The sequence below is a fragment of the Odocoileus virginianus genome, chromosome 10 (assembly GCF_023699985.2).
Source record: "Odocoileus virginianus isolate 20LAN1187 ecotype Illinois chromosome 10, Ovbor_1.2, whole genome shotgun sequence".
NCBI lineage: Eukaryota > Metazoa > Chordata > Mammalia > Artiodactyla > Cervidae > Odocoileus > Odocoileus virginianus.
This window is the reverse complement of record NC_069683.1, coordinates 57572037-57595977: the sequence shown is the minus strand read 5'-3', so window position 1 is coordinate 57595977 and position 23941 is coordinate 57572037. Positions and strand designations below refer to the sequence as shown.

Below are 23941 nucleotides of genomic sequence, written 5' to 3'. Positions count from 1 at the left end.
AATCTATTTGTCACTTCCACTGTATAATCATAATGCGTTTGATTTAGATCATACCTGAATGGCCTAGTGGTTTTCCCTACCTTTTTATTTATTTTTTTTTTTAAAGAAATTTTCTTACTTTATGGTCGCAACACATTTTCATTTTTCTGTTACGCACCCTTAACATGGTAACAGTAAAAGCAACAGAACATCAGGTTAAACAACTCTTATTACATGTAAACTCATACTCAGAAAACCAGTCTTAAGTCAAAACCAATCAGAGTCACGAGAAAGCACATGAGTGCTGTCCAAATAGGCCCGCTGACTTCTCTGAAGTAGAAGGAAGGCATCAATTTAAGTCTGAGTTTTGCAATAAGGAGTTCATGATCTGAGCCACAGTCAGCTCTGAAATTAGTGTTTATTAAAACTGTAAACTTTTAAACATGACTGTTAGAGCTCTTCATTCTATGTAGAAAAAGTGCTAAAATCCTATTTTCAGCTTTTTTTCCTTAAATTTTGATCCTCATTTTCCCCTTTGTCAAATCTGTTATTAGTAACACTTCACGTATCAAATATTTTTTACAGTAGTCACATAGTAATTTTATTTGTAAGCAATATCCTGTTTCATTATATGTAAATAGCCTCAACTGGAAATGAACTATTTCAGTGTAAGATATATGTTCTATATAGATATTTTAGGTTAGTTTGATTAAAAGAAAACCAACACTACCTGGTACATATGTTTTTTTGTAAATTTTTTAGTAGTATATAGAGTGTGTGACTTATGTCATTAACAGAATGAATATATTAAGTAAAATGTTTTTACTCAAAACTATTGACTGGATGTGTTTGTATATTTTAGGTGAAAACTGACTTTTGTCAGACTGTGCTTCCATACTTGATTCATGATGTTTTACTACAAGATACAGATGAATCATGGAGAAATCTCCTTTCTACACACATTCAGGGATTTTTCACTAGCTGTTTCAAATACTCTTCACAAACAAGCCGATCCACAACCCCTGCAAATTTGGATTCAGGTATTCTTTTAAATTTCTCAACTTTATACTGTTAAAGTCTCAGTTCTGGAGAAAGATATTGTTTGAGTCCCATCAAGGCACTTTGTAGGCTTAATCTCATAACCTCTAAACAGAATTCTGCCATCTGTAAAATGAAACATTGTGTGTAAAACACCTAGAATAATACTTAATGCATAGTACCCTTTCATTAAATATAGACTAATATTAATGGAGCAACTGATTGAGTATTTAGTGCATATTAAACACTGTGCTTGTTGCTGGCAGAATTACTCATAATTCTGTGATCTGGGATTACTACAGTTAACATTTCACATATACATTAGTTTTTTAAAAGAAAAATTGGACTATGTTTTACTTAAACTTTTATAACTTACCCTCCTTCCATGCTCTTGTATAAGAAGTATTTCCCATGCTGAGAGCTTATTGCAGGAGAAGTTAAACCAAAAATTGAATACACATGGGCTTACTTGGTGGCTCAGTTTGTAAAGAATCTGCCTGCCAATGCAGGAGATGTGAATTCGATCCCTGGGTTGGGAAGATCCCTGGGAAAGCAAATGCAACGCACTCCAGTATTCTTGCCTGGTAAATTTTACGGAGGGAGGAGCCTGGTGGGCTGTAGTTCATGGTGTCGCAAAAGAGTCAGACATGACTTAGCAACTAAACAATAACATCAATACATTGTTGAGGGCTCATTGTTGGTCAGTTTTTCAAACCTAAATTTGAGAAAAGGAAAAGATTTATAGATATGTGATGTTAACTTACAGATTAATACGTCCTGAATATGTATTATTAATGTATTTTATATACAAACATAAACCTAGGTAAAAATTCACATACTGTACTTCAAGACCAGTACAGTTGACTAAGACTTTTTTTCATCTTTATCAGTTGTTTATGCATGTTTATGCTATAGGCTTTCAAACATAAAACCAGCCAGTTTTATTTTATGCCAGTATTTTTATTGTTGTAAATGAAAGTTTAAATTTCACATGTAAAACCTACTATTGAAAAGGAAAGTATATAGATGTCTATCAAATGGTTTCTTTTCTGATGTCTATAAGTCTCACTGCCTCCATTTGAATGTCCTATGTACATCTCAAATTGAACTGTCCAAAGGTAAATTTATCATCTTCACCTCCGTCCTCTAGCCTCCTCCTTTCAATAAGGAGCATGCAGTAGTTTAAGCCTGAAACCTTTCTCACATGTCTCATTTGATTACCAAGTCCTGGGAGTTCTGTGTTATAAGTAACATTAGTCTGTCTATGTTTCTCTGTCTGCAGCTGCTTTCCAGCGCTGTGGTTCAGTACAGTGAAATCTTTCCGTAAATTCTCCAGGTTCGTTCTTGTTTCAGCCATCTTACTGTTGTCTGGAACACGATTCTTTCTTCCTCTCCAAATGAAACATTAGTTTTTCGGATACCATTCTCTTCTGTGAAACTCTTCTTGTTCAGAATTCTTTTTTTATATGCCTCTCTGATATTTTAAACTTTCTCTATCATAGCACACATCACACTGTGTTGAGTCTCTTAGGCTAGTCATTGAGTTCCATTTGGTCAGAAATAAGTCTTTTTTATACCATTGTATACTGAGCACCTACCTAGTACATTAAAAAGTCCTATGTAAATAGTTACTAAATCAATGAATTAGTCCTCTTCAGAAATAAAATATAAATTACAGTTAAATTCTTAATTTTATTAAGCATAATAGTTTCTTTTAAAAGAAAAAGAAATGTTATTAAATTCCATGTTGATTCATATTTATTAAGAGCCTGTTTTGTGCTAGAACCTTATATTGTAGAGGAAGACAATCCCAGACAACAGGAAGAGGACTCCTAAGCACATCTGTCTGTGACTGATAGGACATCTCTTTCATTGTCAGAGTCAGAAAACTTATTCCGATGCCATGTGGATAAAAAATCACAGAGAACAATGCTTGCTGTTGTGGACTACTTGAGGAGACAAAAGAGGTAAGAGACTACTGCTTCTTGAGTTTGGGTATTTAGAAGTATAACTTGTTATTGCTGACTAAATTTTAACATGATTATTTGAGGTAATGCTGTTGCAAGGTGCTGTATTTAATATGTGTGATGCTTATATCTCCTTGAAATAATCCATATTCAGAGTGGAGCTCTGGTGAAATCAATGTCAGGAACTCTCAATACTTTTTTTAAGTCAAGTATAGTTTGTTTATAATCTTGTGTTAGTTTCTGTTGTTCAGCAAAGTGATTCAGTTATATATATATGTGTTTCTTTTCAGATTATTTTCCATTATAAGTTATTACAAGATAAATTACAAGACTTTGAATACTGTAGGAACTCTGAATTCTTGGAGAAGGAAATGGCAACCCACTCCAGTATTCTTGTCTGGAGAATCCCATGGACAGAGGAGCCTGGCAAGCTACTGTCCTTGGGGTCACAAACAGTCAGACACAACTGAATGACTGAGCACTGAATTTTAGCCCCAACTATGATAGTAACACTGTTATCTTTGCTAAATCATTCAGTCTTTGGGGGCTTTAGTTTATTTCACTTATAGCAATGGAAAAGGAATAGTGATTTTCCAGGTTACTTTTAGTTGCATTGCTCCTCTTTTAACTTTTTTCTTTACTTTTGTCTCAGAAGTAGTTAGAGTTATGTAAAAAAGTTCCTTTATTTATCTTTATTTTGAAGCACAAGTTTCTTTACTTTGTAACATGGTCCTCAAAATCTGTGGTTCTATATAGTGATACTGTCTATAGCAGTGTTTATTTTCTTGATTCTGATAAATTGCTTTATAATTCAGTATTTTTGTTCCTATTTTTTTTTTGAGATGTTTAATAATGAGTACAGGAATTGATAGAGAGGATGGTCAACAGATTTGTACTGCTCCAGAGTTGACCAGAGCTTTAAAGAAATTATGCAGTAGGCCTAGAACTTGAATAGGTAGGCATTGATGTCTCATTGGTTTGTATGGTGGTAGTGGCAGTGACTGATAAAGAATGGGAGGGAATGGTGGGAGAAAAATAAAAAATTGGTAGTGGAATTTGGAAAAATTTTTTGACCTAAATGCGTTTACATCTTAAAAATTTACTCCTCTGTATCCTCATCCTTTCCATCTCATGCTTAGAAAAAGAAGTGTTAGGCCTTTCGGAGTCTGTGTTTCTGGTTAGAAAGTTACTGATTCACTATATTGTTTTATATTGAATCCTCTTGTGAGAAACCCCATTCAAAACTATAACTGGCAGCGTCTCTTTTCTCAGTGTTGGGAGGCAGTTTCACCTCTGAATTATTCATTTTATATTTACCATTGAGTTAGAGTAGTATTTACTTTGGTTAGCCTTCAAGAAGATAAAATATCTCAATATTAAATTTTTATTCTAAATAAGGCCTTAAAGAAGATTCCTTGAGATAATATGGCTGGGACATAGAGTAAAGAGTAAGAACTTGAGTTCAGGTTCATGTTTCTTAGAATCAGTTCAGTTCAATCGCTCAGTCGTGTCCGACTCTTTGCGACCCCATGGACTATAGCACGCCAGGCCTCCCTGTCCATCACCAACTCCCAGAGTTTACTCAAACTCATGTCCATTGAATCGGTGATACCATCCAACCATCTCATTCTCTGTCGTCCCCTTCTCCTCTCACCTTCAATCTTTCCCAGCATCGGGGTCTTTTCAAATGAGTCAGCTCTTTGCATCAGGTGGCCAAAGTATTGGAGTTTCAGCTTCAACATCAATCCTTCCAATGAACACTCAGGACTGATTTCCTTTAGGATGGACTGGTTTCTCAGAATAGCTATAGTTAAGTCTTGGCAATGTGATAGGCACTTTATTCATCAGCTTTGTAAGTATTATTTGCTCAGTACAGCTGTTCTCTGAGGTATATATTGTTACCTGGTTTTGCAAATGAAGAAACTGAGGCTTAAGAAGTTAAGTTGCCAAAATTCATACAGCTTGTAGAAGGTAATCCAGCTGGATTTGAACTTAGCTAGAGTTTCCTGCTTTAATACCAATTTTCTTAACTACTGCCTTGTCACATCTCTATAAAATTGTCTTGAGAAAGATAATGTTGTCCCTTCCAGTTACGGCCTACTGTTATCACAGTGGAAGATTTTTGTTAAATAACCTCAACCTAGGCAGTTAGCTCAGAAGAAAATTAACTGCAATAGGAAAGATACGTAAATGTGTCTTAGAAGAAACACTATTTTTGTTAAATTGATCATTTAAAAACACTTGTGTATTTACTTTTAGTTATTCTGTATAGCCTATTCGTAGCCTGTGTTCCATGGATCCCTCGGTGGGGGGCAAGTATGAACCTCAGATTTTTATGGGATGATGGTCCATAGCTTTTATCAGATTTTCTAATAGGTATGTGATCCAAAAAGTATGCTGGAACTCTTTAGCTACGTTATCTTAGTTGTTTATTTTTATATATAGGGAATATGTGGTTTTTGGTTATTTGAATGTAATTTTCTTTTTAACTAGCACTGGCTACCATTGTATTCTATATCAATATACTTTTGGTACGTAAGTTAAAGAAATGGACATAAAAAAATAAAATAAATTAAAAAAAAAAAAGAAATGGACATGACTAGATTTAAATTTTTTCTTTAGACCCTCTTCAGGAACAGTTTTTGATGATGCTTTCTGGCTGGAGTTGAATTACCTAGAGGTTGCCAAAGTAGCTCAGTCTTGTGCCGCTCATTTTACAGCATTGCTCTATGCAGAAATCTATGCAGATAAGAAGAACTTGGATGATCAAGAGAAAAGGTAACAGGATTTGGAAGTTCTGGTTTGTAAAATTGGTGTCGACATTGTTTCATTAAAGGTATATATTAAAGATGTATTTTGCTTCCACTCTCCCATTTAAAAGGTATTTTAAATAAACACTTTCTACCTTTTAAGGAGAAATGATAATAAAAGTATGCTAAAGAAATAAGCAATTCTGCCCTGAACTAGAGATGTTTATTACCCAATAATTACAAAAATTTCACAGATAACAAACTTCTGGAGGACAGAGATCATCCTTATTTTTCTCTGTATTCCCCATAGTAACTAACATTGGGAACTTTATATATAAGTGATCAAAAATTATTTTTCAGATGGTTGAATGATTCCCTAATTTTAAATTAAGTTTACCCTTGTTCCCTCAGTTTATTCAAGATCCATTTTACTTATTGACTAGAAGTAATGTAACCTGATTGCTTTCTGTGACTAAATCGCTTTCATTGTTTTGGTGTCTACCTGGATTCCTACTTTACTCTGCTTTTCCTCTGAGTTAGAACTCTCATAAGAGTTTAACCAGTGTGAAAGTGACGTGAAGTCGCTCAGTCGTGTCCAACTCTTTGCGACCCCATGGACGGTAGCCTACCAGGCTCTGTGATCCATGGGATTTTCCAGGCAAGAATACTGGAGCGGGCTGCCATTTCCTAATCTTAGATAATAGAGAAAAGGAAAAAATAGCCAAGAAAGTTGAAGAATGAAAAATACAGTTTACTGTCCCAATGGCCTTCCTCAAATCTTTGTTCATTTGAAATAGCTTAGTGTTTATTTTTTTAACTAATTAATTAGTTTCTAATTGGAGATTAATTGCTCTACAGTAAATATTTATTTTTATAGTTAGCCTCACTTTTCCACCATGAAATCACTCATATTACAAAATTGAAATAGTAAAGAAGTGTTATATTGATGCATTTCTTATGCTTGCTACCTATAATTTCTACTTTGGATTGTCGTTAAGCTGAAAGTAGTATAGTTTTTGGATTGTGGAAAACCAGGCACCAGAGTTCAGATCCTAGTTCAGATATGATTAATTTAGTAGACTTTGGACTAGTTCACTTAACGCTCTCATTTGTTTTAATTTCTCCTTTTCATTTAAAAATTTAAAAATCTACAGTGTGATCAGTATACCCTTGTATGTCAGTATACTTATCAACTGTAGCTTAATAGCATTGGAATGTAATTTCTAGATTTTATTAAAATACCCCCCAAAATCGGCAGTGTGTAGATCATGTGTATAATGTGTAATTGACATGTTTGTGAACACTTAAGACTTTACTTTGTACAAAGACAAGTAAAATGACTAAGAAATTGATTTTTGACTACTTTAGGTCTTAAAAATTTGGTAGAAACCCTGCTTACTTTGTAGTCATTTTAATCTGAGTGCACCTCAGAATCTTGGTTCCATAGAATAATATTTTTTACTAATCAGTGGTGAGTAACAGTTCTTATCTGAGTATAAATGAAAGCTCTTTTAATTTGAGAATAAGTGATTATATAGAATGTGGCAAATTTTGCAAAATTGCTTGTTTAACAAGCAGAAGTGCCTGGATTTTATTTTGGTTAGCTTTAGGGGAGAAGTGCTTCATAAATGGGACTTGCTGTTTGCTTTTGACAATCTGATTTTTTTTTTCAAATGCCTAATGGACAGGGGAGAGCAAACAGACATGAGGTGGTTTAGTCACTAAGTCGTGTCCACCTCTTACAACCCCATGGACTGTAGCCTGCCAGGCTCCTCTGTCCATGGGATTCTCCAGGCAAGAATACTGGAGTGGGTTGCCATAGAAAGGGTAGGGAATGTTGATTTTCTTCAGTGACTCAGGTGAACTGAGACTTCGGTAAATCTAAAGTGATCAGGAAAAGTATAAAAGCAAAATACAAATCAACAGTTTACGAACACCATCAGTTCAAAAAAATGAATTGCTCTCCTAGGTTTCCTATTCAAGTTAGTTAATATCAAAATGTAGGCAAATCTGAATTCTAATTCTGTCACTTATTACCTGTGGTTCTACCGGTCCACTTCCTTTTCAAAACTTAATATTATCAGATTTCTTAATTTTGCCAAATTATCAAATGTTAAGTGGTATCTCAGGTGTGGTCTTAATTTGCATGCCTGTGTTTATTAATGAGGTTAAGTAAGTAAGTGTTAAGTCGCTCCTTCGTGTCTGATTCTTTTGAACTTCATGGACTATAGCCTGCAAGTCTCCTCAGCCTGTGGAATTTTCCAGGCAAGAATACTGGTGTGTGTAATCATTCTCTTCTCCAGGAGATCTTCCCGACCCAGGGATCAAAACCCAGGTCTCCCACATTGCAGGCAGATTTTTACCTCTGAGCCACTAGGGAAGCCCCAGTGAGGTTAAACTTCAGGTAAAATCACTGATAGACCATTTAGGAATTGAACTGAAAGGGCTTCTGCTCTATTTTTAAGCTCTGTAAAAATAAGCACATTTTGGCATGTAGCTTTTCCATAAATGAGACTGTGGTTAAAATGTAATTCTCATTCAAAGACCTAATACTCTCAAATTCCTTTTCTGTTCTAGGCTTGGCATTGTTTTCAAGTATAAATGGTTCATTATATTTTATTTGTAACCTTTGTTAGTTTTTTCTTTCAAAGTTTATGGTATACATATTAGCAGGCCTCAAAATAGTATATTCCCATTAAAAGACATGCTCTTGTGACAAACAGAAGTCTTACATTTGAAGAAGAAAGCCAAAGTACAACTATTTCCAGTTTGAGTGAAAAAAGTAAGGAAGAAACTGGGATAAGTTTACAGGTATATATTATAGACATTATTATAAATGTTAATATTTGTTTTACACATTGGACTATTGTTTTGTTATAAAGACTATATAGATTCGAATTGTCATTTGATTTTCAAACTAAAGTTACTTTTTGGACTGTCATACATTAAATTCATGGTTTGAAGCTTAGGCCTTGGATTAGGCAAATGAATTCTATCCTTATTCAACCACTTAGTTGTATAATCTTCCAGAAATTACTTAATCTTTTCAACTTTGAGTTCTTTTATCAGAAAGATGAAAGTACATCCACCTATCTCATAGGGTGAATTATACCATATATTTTTCTGCTACAGTACTCTGTTTATTTTCTTCATAGCACTTAACATTTATATTTTTGTTTACTTATTTACTGTATACCACATCTCAGGAGATTGCTCCTTCTATAAATTTTTAAATTTAAAAATTTAAATTTGACCAATTAAATTTGACTCTTAATTTGACCCATTCTTCCTTTAAAATGAGTTTGGTCTCCTTCAGTTTGCTTACACCTCTGATGTTCTCCTCCCTGCTTTCAGTGTGACTCCTACTTCTTAAACAAAATAGGGGACATAGATAGTAAGTGCCACCATATGACACTGTCAAACATAGAAATCTTCCTGCATCTGCTCCCACTGTAATCTTTCCTTCTGTTAAAGCAGAGGAACAGTTCTCCTGCTGTCCTTTGTTCTGTGCTTTGTTTTTCAACTGTCAAGAACTTTATTTTTTTATTGTGCCATGCTTCTTCTCAATATATTCAAACATTTCAGACTCTTCTTATTAAAAACATTCTCCTTCAAACAAACACAAAATCATTTCCCTTTTCCTTATATTCTCTTTAAGGTGACACCCTTTTTTCTCCCTTCCCATCACAGCCAAACCTTGTGAAAGAATTTCCACTGAATGGCACCTGCTAATGTCACTAATAAACTTGATGTTACTAAGTCTAGCCCTCACCTTTCATTCAACCTCTTCCTTAATGTTTCATCAACACTTAACACCATCAACTATGCCTTACTTGAAATATGTTCTGTCTGCCTTTTTGATACTGTTTTCCTGATTTTCTCCTTCCCTATTTTGCTAGGTTATAGTTTTATCCTCTTTTCTGAATTTATGGAGTATCTCTGGTGCTCCAGGTACTGTGCTAGCTTCAAGACTAAATGTTCCAACACTTGAGGGCTTGATTTCATCCTTATGAATAGAAACAATTTGATTAGAATGATAACCTTATGCCAGTATCAGTTTGTGTTTAGAAAATGTTTCTTGGGGCAACTACCATTAAGATAACTAAAGCGCTTGATCAGTTTTCCATGCGGTGCCATTTCTCATTGTTTTCTTTTTCCTTTGTTTCTTTCTGTTTTGTTTTCTGTTTTCATTTTTATTTTACTGAGATTATTTTAAGCAAAATCAATTCTTTCCTGATTAAATTTTATTGCAAAGTTTGAATCATCAAACCAATTCTTTATATCACATTTTGCTAATTATTACATAGTGCAACTTTGAATTTTCTTTCAAAGAAAACCTTACAACCTTTTTTTTTTAACCAGGTTCACTTTTGAAGAGTAAGACTTTACAGAACTTCACTTTCCCATGTACAGTTTTAGCTGTTGACAGGATTGTTTGCTTTTGTTTTTATGGGTTTTTTTGCATATGTTAGAAGCATCATAGGTTGGGGTTTATATCTTACGTGATTCATTAAATTGTGAGCAATTGTTTTCAAGTATTCCATAGTCATTCTGTTGTCTCAGATCAGTTTGTTGTGTTGGTAATCCATAGCTTTAGTATATATTTCAATATCATTATATGTTACCTTTATAACATGTTATATAATTTAAATTTGCTAAATTCATAAACCAATATTTTTTCCCTTCAATTAAAAAAAAATTTTTTTTTCTGTTTTTAGGATCTGCTTTTAGAAATCTACAGAAGCATAGGAGAGCCAGATAGTCTTTATGGCTGTGGTGGAGGGAAAATGTTACAACCCCTTACTAGGTAAGTTGCTTTTTCATAGATGATGCTATAGTAATTCTGTTATGAAAGAAGTTACATGCATACAGAACTCAAAGGCATTTAAAAACTCTTTTCTTATAGACTACGAACATATGAACATGAAGCAATGTGGGGGAAAGCCCTAGCAACATATGACCTCGAGACAGCAATCTCCTCATCAACTCGTCAGGCAGGAATAATTCAGGTACTTTTTTTTTCTGCTTTAGTAAAGCACTACTTGTGTAGTGCCCAGATTATTTCAGTATATCAGTGGACTATTTACACAGCCAGATAAACTCTAGGGCTAAGACCAAAGATTATTTTTCTTTCACTGGGATTAAAACTCAGAAGGATACACAGATAAATTGGACAGATGACTGACCTGAAAGATAGTATAGATTTGTTGGTCGTAATCTTCTTAGCTAACAATAGAAGACATTTCTTGAACTGTATACAATGTGCCTGGTCGTGAATTAAGTCCTTTGTATGGAAAATCTCATGTAAATTATTTCTCATAGTTTGCACTAGAGTTTGTCCCAGAGGTTATCATTTCTGTTACTAATATTCCTGGCTAATATTCCTTAACCATTCTTTTATCAAATATCACAGCCCTTTGAGCTCTGTCTCGATGTTTTAGGAGGAACACACAAACAATATTTTGGGATTTTAAGTGATACTGTGAACTACTAAAATTTTGAAAGTTACTTTTTATGTTTGACTGCTGTTTTTTGTTTCTCTAGTATTGTTATTTTTGAACCTTTTTTTTTTTTTTTAACTCCTGCTCAGGCCTTGCAGAATTTGGGACTCTGCCATATTCTTTCCATCTATTTAAGAGGATTAGATCATGAAAATAAAGAGTGGTGTGCTGAACTACAGGAACTTCATTACCAAGTAGCATGGAGAAATATGCAGTGGGACCACTGCATTTCTGTCAAGTAAGAAGAATTTAGACATTTAAAATTGCCATTTCTCTAGTTATGAACAATGAACTGTTTTTATAGTGGGAGTTGTGTTTTTATGTTTTGTAGATACTGTTAAGCTAAATGCTTGAATAGCATAGCAGTAAGCAGTTAGTGTACATAGGCTTGAATTTCATTCTCTTCTCTTTCCACCTCTACCCTCATGATATTTTTGAAGAGAAATATAGAAGTTATTTTCTCATGAGAATCTTCTCATATATTGTTTACAGATCCAAAGAGAAAGTCAGACATCCCACTACCTGCTGCAAACATTTTATTTATTCAGCTGGCACTTTTATTGGCTGGATGGTATACAAAAGACTGTTTATTTGTGAAATAATTTATATTAAAAACTGCTAAATCAATAGCATAGGAAGATAATGACTTTCGCCTACATGTAAGGTCCCCATGTGTTCTGAATGAAAAGCCAAGCACCTAATCTAATAAAAGATTGTGTATTTATGTAAAAGTCTTTTGATTATATAAACCAAAGAATAATTAAATCACATTAATTATATGTTTAATCACTTTCATAGAAAAAAATTTCATTAATTAGAACGTCTTTCAAATTTCAAACTGTTAGATTGCTATAAAATCAGAGGTATGCATTCATGTTTTAGAAACAGTTTACCCTGTGAGCCGATTCCTACTTGCCTCTGAATCTCTGTATGCTGTTTTTCTCCTTGCATACTATAGTTCAGCCACATGGTCTTCCTTGTTTTTTTTTTTTTCCATTAGGCCAGACTGTTTGTAACTAAAAGCCTTAAATATATATCTTCTTTTTTCCTCTCTTACCATGAAGGTGGCTACTTGTCAGACTGTAATTTAATAATGTGACATATTCAGAGAGATCTTTTCTGACCTTCCATTCTAAAGTACCCACTCAGTCATTTGTTTTGTTACCCTGTTTTACTTTTCTACATGTCCTTTGTCCTGGTATTTTTCTTCTTTATTGTCCATCTCCAAACCGGAATGTAAACTCTTTGAGAATGGGGGCCTGATCTGACTTGTTTGCCAATGGACTCACTGCATCTAGAACCTGGTGACTAGTACCTGGCACATAGTAGGTGTACATCTAATAGATAAATGGGAATATAACATGTTTAGAGCCTGGAAAAAAAAAATCTGAGAAATTTGCTTTTTTTTCTGCTTGAAGAATTGAAAGATCCACAGGATTCTTCATGATTCTTACCAAATTTTCTAGAAATGCATTTTTTTTAAATGGAGATAATTCTAATTATAGTTTAAAATTTCGCCTCTTGGTGAAACTGTTTATACACACACCAGGATTCTCTGTTTTTAAATATATTTTTTTCTCTAATTTTTTAATTATTTCACAGCAAAGGAGTGGAAAGAACCAGTTACCATGAGTTGTTGTATAATGCTCTGCAGTCTCTAAGAGACAGAGAATTCTCCACTTTTTATGAAAGTCTCAAACATGCCAGGTATTGTAAAAAGAAAAAGTTATTGTGTTTTAACATTGCTTCTTTTCTGAAAACCTGAAGAATAATTTCAGTGCAAAGATTTGCACTGGTGAAAGGATAAGGATCTGATAGGTGTGGTCAGGTTGTTTTTTGTCATTCCCTTTTCTCCCTTAAAAAAAATCCCTTGTATAATTCATAATTCATACAAATCAGTGTTGAAACTCAGAATTGCAAAAGTGGGAGGAAATATTCAACAGTTAACAATTTCATAGCTTCTCCACATCTGAGAAATGAGTGCTCAGATGAATTTTATCTTTTGCAAACATGTTTGCATAAGAATTACAAGTGTTCCTGTCTTAACAATTGTTTTCTGTATCTTCATGTTTTGAATGCTTTATATGAAAGAATTCTTTAACATACACTTGTCAAAATATATATATACAAATATATATATACACACACGTATATGTACATACAAATGTGTATATGTATATATATATATATAAAACCATTGTTACATTTAAATTTTTTGTTTTAAATGTAAGAGCATTCTCATATGTTAGGTACTTATGTAAGCTTTTTTTTTTCTTATATAATACATTTTTCTTTGCTTATGTGGTTCAAATATATGCTATCTTTAAAAATAGAATTTCCTTTTGGAACCATGATCAATTATTTATGCTGAGCTCTGAAAAATCTTACTGTTTCCCATCCCTTGGTTCTCTTCCTGGACAGATGTACTGAGAATTTTAATCTTGTCTCTAGTGGCTATATGTCATTTACCTCTCTTAGCATTTAATGTTCTTTTTGTAAGATGGTGATTAATGGTTAGTACTTAAAGGCTTGGTCTGAGGCACAAATGAGATAATACACAAAAAAGAGCTTAACTATAACAGGCTAAATGAATGTAACACGTTTTTTGGTTAACAGTAATTGTGACCTAATAAATCCTGTATTTTGTTTACAGAAGTAATGCTTACTACCATTTAAGTGCTTATCATGTGGTGGCTACTTTGTTAGACTTTTTCTGTATGTGTTCTCTAACCTTCAAAATAATTCTGGAAGTGAAAAAAACTTTGTTTCAGAGGAATCCAGTAATGTGCCCAAAGTTATACAGTCATTACTGGCAAAACTGGGATTTAGATCTCAGTCCATAGAATTCCAAGGCTTACTTTGTTTCCACTACCTTATGCTGGTGCTTCTGAATATTGCTATTATTAAATCAACACAAAGGTCTATAATGAGAACTCAACTTTTATCTTCTGTAAAAAAATTTTATCTTAGTTTTCAAGTGCCTTGTCTTTTCTGCTACTAGAGTGAAAGAAGTGGAAGAGCTGTGTAAGGGCAGTCTTGAGTCCGTGTATTCCCTCTACCCTACACTTAGCAGATTGCAGGCCATTGGAGAGCTTGAAGACATCGGAGAACTTTTCTCAAGGTATGTGATTCAAGTGACTGTGTAGCCCAAAGCACAACTTGTTACTGAGGTGAATTTTTTTTTCCCAAAGTGAATTTAAAAAATAAAAACTATATAGAAACCAGCCATAGGTTCCTTTCTTTTTATCACAGTGTAAGTAAGTCAACCTAATGAACTGTGACCTTGTTAAAATAAACATTTTCAAAAATATTCACTGTAAAAATTCAAGTTTTTAAATTTAACTTTGTGTTTTTCTCTTTACAACTTTTCCCCTGTTCCACCCTAGATGAAATTATTTCCTCATGTTTTTTATCATAGCATATTATATATACTCCACTGTTTAAGTACTGCATTGCATTAGTGTTACTTTATATATACTCTACCATACGGTAGAAGATCCTTAAAAGTGGGACTTATTTCCTCTTGTATCCCTAGTGCTATTTCCTGGTGACCAATTCTTAGTCAACAGTCCATGTTAATGAATATGGAGTGTTTAGGGGAGATTGCCCCTTATAATGGTGGAAAGGAAGTCATCTCACTTTGCAATGTTTCTGGATCTTTCTCTGCTAGGGAATTTTAAGTAAGAAAAATTTGACAAATTGGCAGCAAATACCTATGTTCTAGGATAGCAGTTCACAAAATGTAGTGTAGAGATCCTGCAGGCCCTAAGATCTATTCAGGGGTTCATGAAATTAAAACTATTGTTAAAATTATAGCAAAATCTTATTATTATTACTATTTTTTTTTTTTTTTTGCTTTCATTCTTTCATGAGGTATAGTGATGTTTTGGTGAGGTATCAGAGAATAGCTACAATTATTTGAAAAGACTGTTACCATATTCCTGCCTTTCCTGTATCTGTATGAGGCTAGATTTTCTTCACATTCTCCAACCAAACATCATAGCACAGCAAACTAAATGCAGAATCTGAGATGAGAATTCAAGTGTCTCCATTAAGCCAGACATCGAAGAGATTCATAGAAATGTGAAATAGTGCTCTTCTCACTAAATTTTGTGTGATCTGTAGTTGATTTATTATTTTAAAACAAATTTTAATACATGTTAGATTTTTCTCAGTTTTAGTTTCTAATAAGGTAAATATTAATAATGAAAATGTTTAGTCACTCAGCCGTGTCTGCCTCTTTGTGACCCCTTGGTCTGTAGCCTGCCAGGCTCCTCTGTCCATGGAATTCCCCAGGCAAGAGCTCTGGAGTGGGTATCCATTCCCTTCCCCAGAGAATCTTTCTAACGCAGGGATCGAACCCACGTCTCCTGCATTGCAGGCAGATTCTTTACCATCTGAGCCACTATGGAAGCCCAAATATTAGTAAGTATAATCGTGTAAATGAAAGCTCTTTAGGAGTCTTCCATAATTTGTAAGCGTGTAAAGCAGGGGTCCCCAAACCCCGGGCTATGGCTTGTTAGGAACCAAGCCACACAGCAGGAGATGAGCAGCAGGCAAGCAAGTGAAGCTTCATCTGTATTTACAACCTTTCCCCAAGGCTCACATGCAGCAGCCTTAGATTCTCATAGGAGCACAGACCCTACTGAACTGCACATGCAAGATATTTAGGTTGTGAGCTCTTATGAGAATCAACCCCAAAACATCCACCCCACCAGCTCCCCAGTTTGTGGGAAAATTATCTTCCACAAAACCCATCCCTGGTACCAAAAAGGGGACCTCTGGTATAAAGGATTTCCTGAGATTTGAAAATTTGAGACCTGCTGCTCTTAAGATCATTTTGGGAGGAATTAAAGTTTTGGTTCCTATGAGTTGTGTTACTGTTTCCTTCTTTAGCAAGCAACTAAAAGAACTTTCATTTCATAGTCATCACCTTAAGGTCATCTTCTTAGTTTCCCTGCTTCATTTGTCTTGATTTCTCCCCATATGGTACTCCTGAAGGATTGGACAGTATTGCTTAATTTGAACATCTGGGAAACACTCGGCTCATATGAGCTAATTGCGCGAGATGTATTTTCTCTTCCTTTAATAAAGAATATTGGTATATGAAACCTTTGCCAGATGCCAACATTTCCTTCATTGGATTGTGCTTTCTTTAACAGCTACAGTTTTGCAGAATCATGCCCTGTGCCTGATGGGTACAGTAGATAATGAGTTTATTTCATTTCCTTGCTGACTGTCCTCTTTGTAGGATCATTGAAATTGGACTAGAGGTGTAGATGTTCTGAATGAGAGGCCTGAGAAATGTGTTCTCATTTCAGAAGAATATTAATTTAGAAGTGCTGCTTTTTGTGAGGTTGAAGAGTATTTTTAAGAATATCTTGAAAGTAGCATCTTTAAAAATATTGAATCACTCTCCTGTATACCTGAAACTACTATAATATTGTAAATCAATTATATTTCAATTTTAAAAAAAGAAAGAAAATTTTTAAATATTCATCATCTGTTGGGTTCTCTGCTGAACTGACCCTCAGAGATCTGACCATATTGTAGGTTCCTAAACTTTGATCCTTATTTTGGTGACTTCCCTGGTGGCTCAGATGGTAAAGCGTCTGCCTACGACGCAGAAGACCTGGGTTCAATCCCTGGGTTGGGAAGATCTCCTGGAGAAGGAAATGGCAACTCATTCCAGTACTCTTGCCTGGAAAATCCCATGGACAGAGGATCCTGGTAGGCTACAGTCCATGGGGTTGCAAAGAGTTGGACACGACTGAGTGACTTCACTTCACTAAACTTTGATCCTTATTTTGGTTTATTTTAGAAGTTCCAGTCATCTTGCTGCAAAATTTCCTTTAATGTTTATTAAGTCTTAAGTTTTAGAACCTGCATAATAGCACCTTTTTCTTCATTTCTGTTGCTAATGAAACCCTGTGGTTTGGCTTTCAGATCAGTAACAGATAGGCAGCCCTCTGAAGTGTACATGAAGTGGTGGAAACATTCCCAGCTTCTCAAAGACAGTGATTTTAGTTTTCAGGAGCCTATAATGGCTCTACGCACAGTCATTTTGGAGATCTTGATGGAAAAAGAAATGGAAAACTCCCAAAGAGAGTGTTTTAAGGACATTCTCACCAAGCATCTTGTAGAACTCTCTGTATTAGCCCGAACTTTCAAGAACACTCAGGTAATCAGATTTAAAACTAAGTCATCTCACTCGTTGACCTTGCCTTTTTATTACCTAGAAAATAGAAAGCATAAATAAAAAGAAATGTCATTGAGAGACACATTGCTATTATAACATTGTATAGCATAGTTCTTTAAGATTTCCCCTTTTGGAATTAGACCTGAATTTGAGTCTTGGACAAGTCTTTCTCTAACCCTCAATTTCCTGGTTAAATAATGAGAAGCTACCTAACTTACTATATGTATAACATTTCAGTGATTGTTGTGTATAAACACACACATAATTATGTCTGTCTTTATATAAAGAAAAACAGATAGGCAGATATGGGGCCTGGGGAAGGCAGTCAGAAATGCATTTAAGATATCTTAAAAATTGTCAAATCTTCAGTGAATGGTGGTGACTGCTTTTATTAGTAGTAGTAGTTATAGTAAAAATATTTCTGTTTGTTATTTTCATTTCAGCTCCCTGAAAGGGCAATATTTCAAATTAAACAGTATAATTCAGCTAGTAGTGGAGTCTCTGAGTGGCAACTGGAGGAAGCACAAGTATTCTGGGCAAAAAAGGAACAGAGTCTTGCCCTGAGTATTCTCAAGCAAATGATTAAGAAGCTGGATGCCAGTTGTACAGAGGTTCACTTTTTTTTCTATTGGTTGAATTAGTATTTACTGTAATAAGAAAGATTACTGTGCTTTATAATATTTTAAATAAATTTTAATATAATTGCTAATTTTATTAAAGCTTTGAAATTACTGATCAATGAACAAGAAATTGTAAAATGGAATCTTGAAAATTAGTATTTGTAAAAGTTTAGACAGTGTTCATTTTTCCTTTTTACAACATTTCCATCAGTCCATCTCATCATAGATTAATTTATCGCAATGATAAGCCTTATTTTTTTTTAAACTTTCTATAGTATTCAAGGAGGGTGTGTGGGAAACAAAGATGAAATAGCTACTATAGATTTGAAATGACAAAAAAATGCAAGAGGAAAGGCATAAGAGAATAAAACTTTTTTTTAAAAGGGAAGTTGAAATAATTGGGTTGTCAATCCAAAGACCCTGAAAACATCACATCTGATATTTTATCTACCATTACCTTTAATGTACATATATATTTTATATTAGTTATTATAAACTTGATTGCTTCTTCAACTCTGTATCCAGCATAAGATAGACAAATTTAGCAGCATTTGTAGGAATCATGAAGTATTTTAAAGATTTGGACTCAATGATGTCCCTCTGACATACACCTACTAGCTGAATATCAACATTTTGTACTTTTGGATAATGGAAACTTGTATAACATCCTCTGTTATTAGAGAATTTATCATTATACCAAGCCCTGGGAGCTCACATGGTATGATTGTTTAAATATTGCTTAACAGTATGGCCCCTGAAAACGAAGATCATGGCATCCAGTCCCATCACTTCATGCCAGATAGATGTGGAAACAGTGTATGACTTTGTTTTGGGGGGCTCCAAAATCACTGCAGATGGTGATTGCAGCTATGATATTAAAAGATGCTTACTCCTTGGAAGGAAAGTTATGACCAACCTAGATAGCATATTAAAAAGCAGAGACATTACTTTGCCAACAAAGGTCCATCTAGTCAAGGCTATGGTTTTTCCAGTGGTCATGTATGGATGTGAGAGTTGGACTGAAGAAAGCTGAGCACCAAAGAATTGATGCTTTTGAACTGTGGTGTTGAAGAAGACTCTTAAGAGTCCCTTGGACTGCAAGGAGATCCAACCAGTCCATCCTAAAGGAGATCAGTCCTGGGTGTTCATTGGAAGGACTGATGTTGAAGCTGAAACTCTTAATACTTTGGCCACCTCATGCAAAGAGTTGACTCATTGGAAAAGACCCTGATGCTGGGAGGGATTGGGGGTGGGAGGAGAAGTGGGACGACAGAGGATGAGATGGTTGGATGGCATCACCAACTCAATGGACATGAGTTTGAGTAAACTCCGGGAGTTGGTGATGGACAGGGAGGCCTAGCGTGCTGCTAGTTATGCTGCTAGTCCATGGGGTCGCGAAGAGTTGGACACAACTAAGCAACTGAACTGAACTGATGGACCCTGAAGTTACCTACCCTCTTTGTTCTTCAGTTGTAGTTTTCGAATTAAGGATAATAATTGTTCTTACTTCATAGGATTCTTGTGAGGATTAAATGAATTATTATATTATTATATATAGTAATAATGCCAAGCATATAAAAGTACTCAATAAATGTGAGTTGTTTCAATAATAGTAATAGTAGTAGAGAATGATTATTTTATAAAGGTAAATATTTGGAATTATTAAAATAGTTGTAAGGTGAAAGCAAATGAGGAAAGACGTTTTTAATCTGTTTTTTTCCTACATAGAAGATATTTTTGTACAGTCATGATAATGAATTACATTTTAAGACTTTGCTTTCCTTTACAGAATGATCCCAACTTAAAACTTATATACACAGAATGTCTAAGGGTTTGTGGCACCTGGTTAGCAGAAACTTGCTTAGAAAATCCTGCAGTCATCATGCAGACCTATCTAGAAAAGGTAAGATTTTTGAGGAACCCTAATAGAGTTGCTTAGCATGAGTACATTTGACTTTTCATTGAAGTGAAGTGAAGTGAAAGTTTCTCAGTGGTGTCCAAGTCTTTACAACTCCATGGATTTTAGCCCACCAGGCTCCTCTATCTATGGGATTCTCCAGGCAAGAATACTGGAGTGGGTTGCCATGCCCTCCTCCAGGGGATCTTCCCAATCCAGTGCTTCTACCACATTTGAGCTTCCTCTTTCTCCCTCTTATTCGTATAGTTTAATTTTAAAAATAGCTACTTCACTAATAAATGAACATGAAAAGCCTAATATGTTTTTTTAGTTTTATAGAACTTTTTATTTTTGCACCATTCTTTACACATATTAGCTATTTCAGTTGTTTCTGCTCTGTCAAAATTGTTTTGAAAACTCAAAGAAATACTGTATTTTGTATAATTTAGCTTATATACATATATATATATATATATATAAAAGTTAAACTTTACCGTGGATATTTCTTTGATCTGAGTAATTCTTTAGATGCATTTAGTATCTGTAAATATAAATGGATTTTTTTTTTTTTGAAGGCTGTGGAAGTTGCTGGAAATTATGATGGAGAAAGCAATGATGGGCTCAGAAATGGAAAAATGAAGGCATTTCTCTCATTAGCACGGTTCTCAGATACTCAGTACCAAAGAATTGAAAACTACATGAAATCATCAGAATTTGAAAACAAGCAAGCTCTCCTGAAAAGAGCCAAAGAGGAAGTTGGCCTACTTAGGGAACATAAAATCCAGACCAACAGGTAACTGGGGGTCTACAAGTAACAAGATATACAGTGTTTATACAGGTATACAGAACCAGATAGAAATTCATGCTGTGGCTCTATACTGTGGAATATACTGGTGTTAACTTTTTGTTTTGCTTTTTAAGTTTGTTTGTTGGTTTCATAGTTGTAAAACATATGTGTTGAAATTAGAGAGGAGTTACTTAGTTTGATGTAATTAAATCCTTTATTCAAACCTGCTTTTGGTGTATATATTTTAGTGTAAGTAGAAAATAAAGTTAATGAAATACCTTGGATAGAGTCCACTTTGGTTGCCTAAAATAGCTTTTGAATTGCAGAAAGTTAAAGACAAAAGTAAGTTTGTTCTCTTTATAATTCTTAGAATTTTTTATATTTTATGTCTTATTTGATTTTGTAATTCTGTAAAATTTAACAGCTTTTGTGTTTTATTTTAATTATTCAATGTAAGGTACACAGTAAAGGTTCAGCGAGAGCTGGAGTTGGATGAATGTGCACTCCGTGCACTGAAAGAGGATCGTAAACGTTTCTTATGTAAAGCAGTTGAAAATTACATCAATTGCTTATTAAGTGGTGAAGGGCATGATATGTGGATATTTCGTCTTTGTTCTCTCTGGCTTGAAAATTCTGGAGTTTCTGAAGTCAATGGCATGATGAAGGCAAGTTTTCTTTTTCAACCTAGTATTCTAGCCTGTGCTTTAAAAGTTAGCCATTAGCCCCTCAAATGTCATGCGTTTTGTATACTTTGTATCCTTGGCAGTTGGTTTAGGGCTGTACACACAGGTACTTAACTAACTCTCATGATGTAGGTTTATGTGGATATGAGAGAATCTAGGACAGTCTTTTCCCATAGCATTGCAGTTACCATCAGAAAGTACCCAGAATGCTAGATTGGGAGATTTGGAAAGCAGTTAAAGATGATGTGATCACAGGTGGTGTTTTTTTTTTTCCCCTGCTTTTATTATTTTCTGTTTTTTTTTTTTTTTTACAATAAATTATTTTTTTAAATGGGAAAAAAAAACATTTTAAGAAAACATTAAGGCAGTAGAATTTTATGAATTTTTATTTAAAAATCTTGGATTTTATTAATGACACCTAAATATTATGTCCTGTCATCCCCTGTCATTTATTAATGATACTTAAATGACACCTAAAGTTATGTTGTCAATCAGTTTGAAGCTTAAAAGTAAAATAGTTCTTCTGGCTGAAGAGAATGTTAATATTCATAATAGATACAACAAATTTCTGCTACTAGTGTACATTAAATCCTGTTTCTTTTACAATGTAGGGGAAAATAGTTATTCCATTTTATTCACACTGACTTCTCAGGCGTCAAGATTACAATAGTCCTTAGATCAATATTTGTCCTCCTTGGATTCACTGGAATATAAGCAGTACCAAGTATTCCACTTCTGAATGCAACCTGATACAGGTTCAAACATGATTTACAGTGAGTTAATCTAGACTTTAAGATAAATGATAAGGAAAAAATGTGTCTGCTTGATGATTGCAGTAATAGAGGAGCATTTTGTATTTGTTTAGCTGTGAGGGCTAGTTGAAATGCATTGCTTTTTAATTTTGTGTTTTTTTAATGGCAGAGAGATGGAATGAAGATTCCATCATACAAATTTTTGCCTCTTATGTACCAATTGGCTGCTAGAATGGGGACCAAGATGATGGGAGGCCTAGGATTTCATGAAGTCCTCAATAATGTAAGTAAACGTGAAAATCAAACCACAATAGCTTTTCTTTTATATTATTGTATATTACTGTTCCACTCTAGAAAGTGGCAACACAAAAATGTTTAGTCGGTCATATTTATTATGTTACATAAGGGCAAGAGTATTCTCTTTGTCTCCTTTCATACTCAACTTGTTACTCACTTTCTCTTTCTTTTTCCTCATATACTTCTCTCTCCCATACATACCCACACCACCACTCCCACCCCACACACAGTCCACCCACTGCAGCATCTAGCACAGTAAAACATATCCTAATGTTAAGCAAAATTTAAAAGGTTATGGGTTTTTAATTTTTTTCTTTCCATAAAATTAACAGTTCTTAATTTTCTGACAGCTCATCTCTAGAATTTCAATGGATCATCCTCATCACACTTTGTTTATTATATTGGCCTTAGCAAATGCAAACAAAGATGAATTTTTGACCAAACCAGAGGCAGCCAGAAGGAGTAGAATAACTAAAAATGCACCTAAGCAAAGCTCTCAGCTTGATGAGGTATTTGGATTGAACATGCATACCTTTTTGAATTGCGATATTCATTTTTTCCCAAAATATTCCTTTCTTAAGTCTCAGGAATTCAGAGTATGTATTGTTGACAATATTCAATTTGTAAATCCTTTGTTGTTATGATGCTACCTAAAATTGGTTCAAAATTCCTGAATGTTTCTCAAAGCATGAGAGATACCAAAGGTATTTTACTGTTTTTTCTCAGAGTAATGAGTAAAGAAAAAACAGGTTCTACAAGGCACCCAAGTCATTTACTCTTGAGATTATTATACCTTTGATACATTTCATTCATAATATAGTGACTGCTTTGTCTCTGAGGGATTATAGTCCTTCCATTGTCTAGATATGTGCATAAATTCCATTTTTTGTTTTTATAACTCTAAAAATTTTTAATCTTGCATGTTTGCTTTTGTAATAATTTTTGTTTGTATTTTATTAATAGGATCGAACCGAGGCTGCTAACAAAATAATACGTACTATCCGAAGTAGGAGACCTCAGATGGTCAGAAGTGTTGAGGCACTTTGTGATGCTTATATTATACTAGCAAATTTAGATGTCACTCAGTGGAGGACTCAGAGAAGTATGCAATTTGAAAGAATGAATGTTGCATTCTTGCTATGTTAATCTCTGTTGTTGTTTTTAGGTGCTAAGTCATGTCTGACTCTTTTGTGACCCCATGGCCTATAGCCCGCCAGGCTCTTCTGTCCATGAGATTTCCCATTTTCCCAGGCAAGAATACTGGAGTGGGTTGCTATTTCCTTTTCCAGGAGATCTTCGCAACCCAGGGACTGAACCTGTGTCTCCTGCATTGCAGGCGGATTCTTTACCATTGAGCCACCAGGGACACCCACTTATTCTCTGTAGGGGTATTTTAATTACAGAACAGAATGTAAATCTGCTCAACTCACACACATTAATTATAGATATGAAAGTTCTGATGATTACAACT

At 34.4% G+C, this 23941-nt stretch overlaps 1 protein-coding gene and 1 non-coding gene across 9 annotated transcripts in view; both read left to right on the top strand.

Annotated features, from left to right (window-relative positions):
• The window catches only part of ATM (ATM serine/threonine kinase), a 156986-nt gene that overhangs the window by 95844 nt on the left and 37201 nt on the right, over positions 1-23941 (top strand). For 5 of the 8 annotated variants that reach the window (XM_070473619.1, XM_070473621.1, XM_070473617.1 and 2 more), the window contains exons 38-54: positions 842-1019; positions 2897-2984; positions 5607-5762; positions 8437-8545; positions 10453-10541; positions 10641-10743; positions 11325-11473; positions 12838-12942; positions 14237-14356; positions 17182-17416; positions 17878-18045; positions 19844-19957; positions 20527-20744; positions 21196-21403; positions 22343-22456; positions 22821-22979; positions 23434-23572. In XM_070473619.1, the coding sequence (XP_070329720.1) occupies positions 842-1019; positions 2897-2984; positions 5607-5762; positions 8437-8545; positions 10453-10541; positions 10641-10743; positions 11325-11473; positions 12838-12942; positions 14237-14356; positions 17182-17416; positions 17878-18045; positions 19844-19957; positions 20527-20744; positions 21196-21403; positions 22343-22456; positions 22821-22979; positions 23434-23572 (2452 nt within the window). The other 3 variants (XM_070473623.1, XM_070473622.1, XM_070473624.1) reach the window with 2 other exon arrangements.
• On the top strand, positions 16821-16892 carry TRNAR-ACG (transfer RNA arginine (anticodon ACG)). The gene has a single exon. It is a non-coding gene; the product is annotated as a tRNA-Arg (tRNA).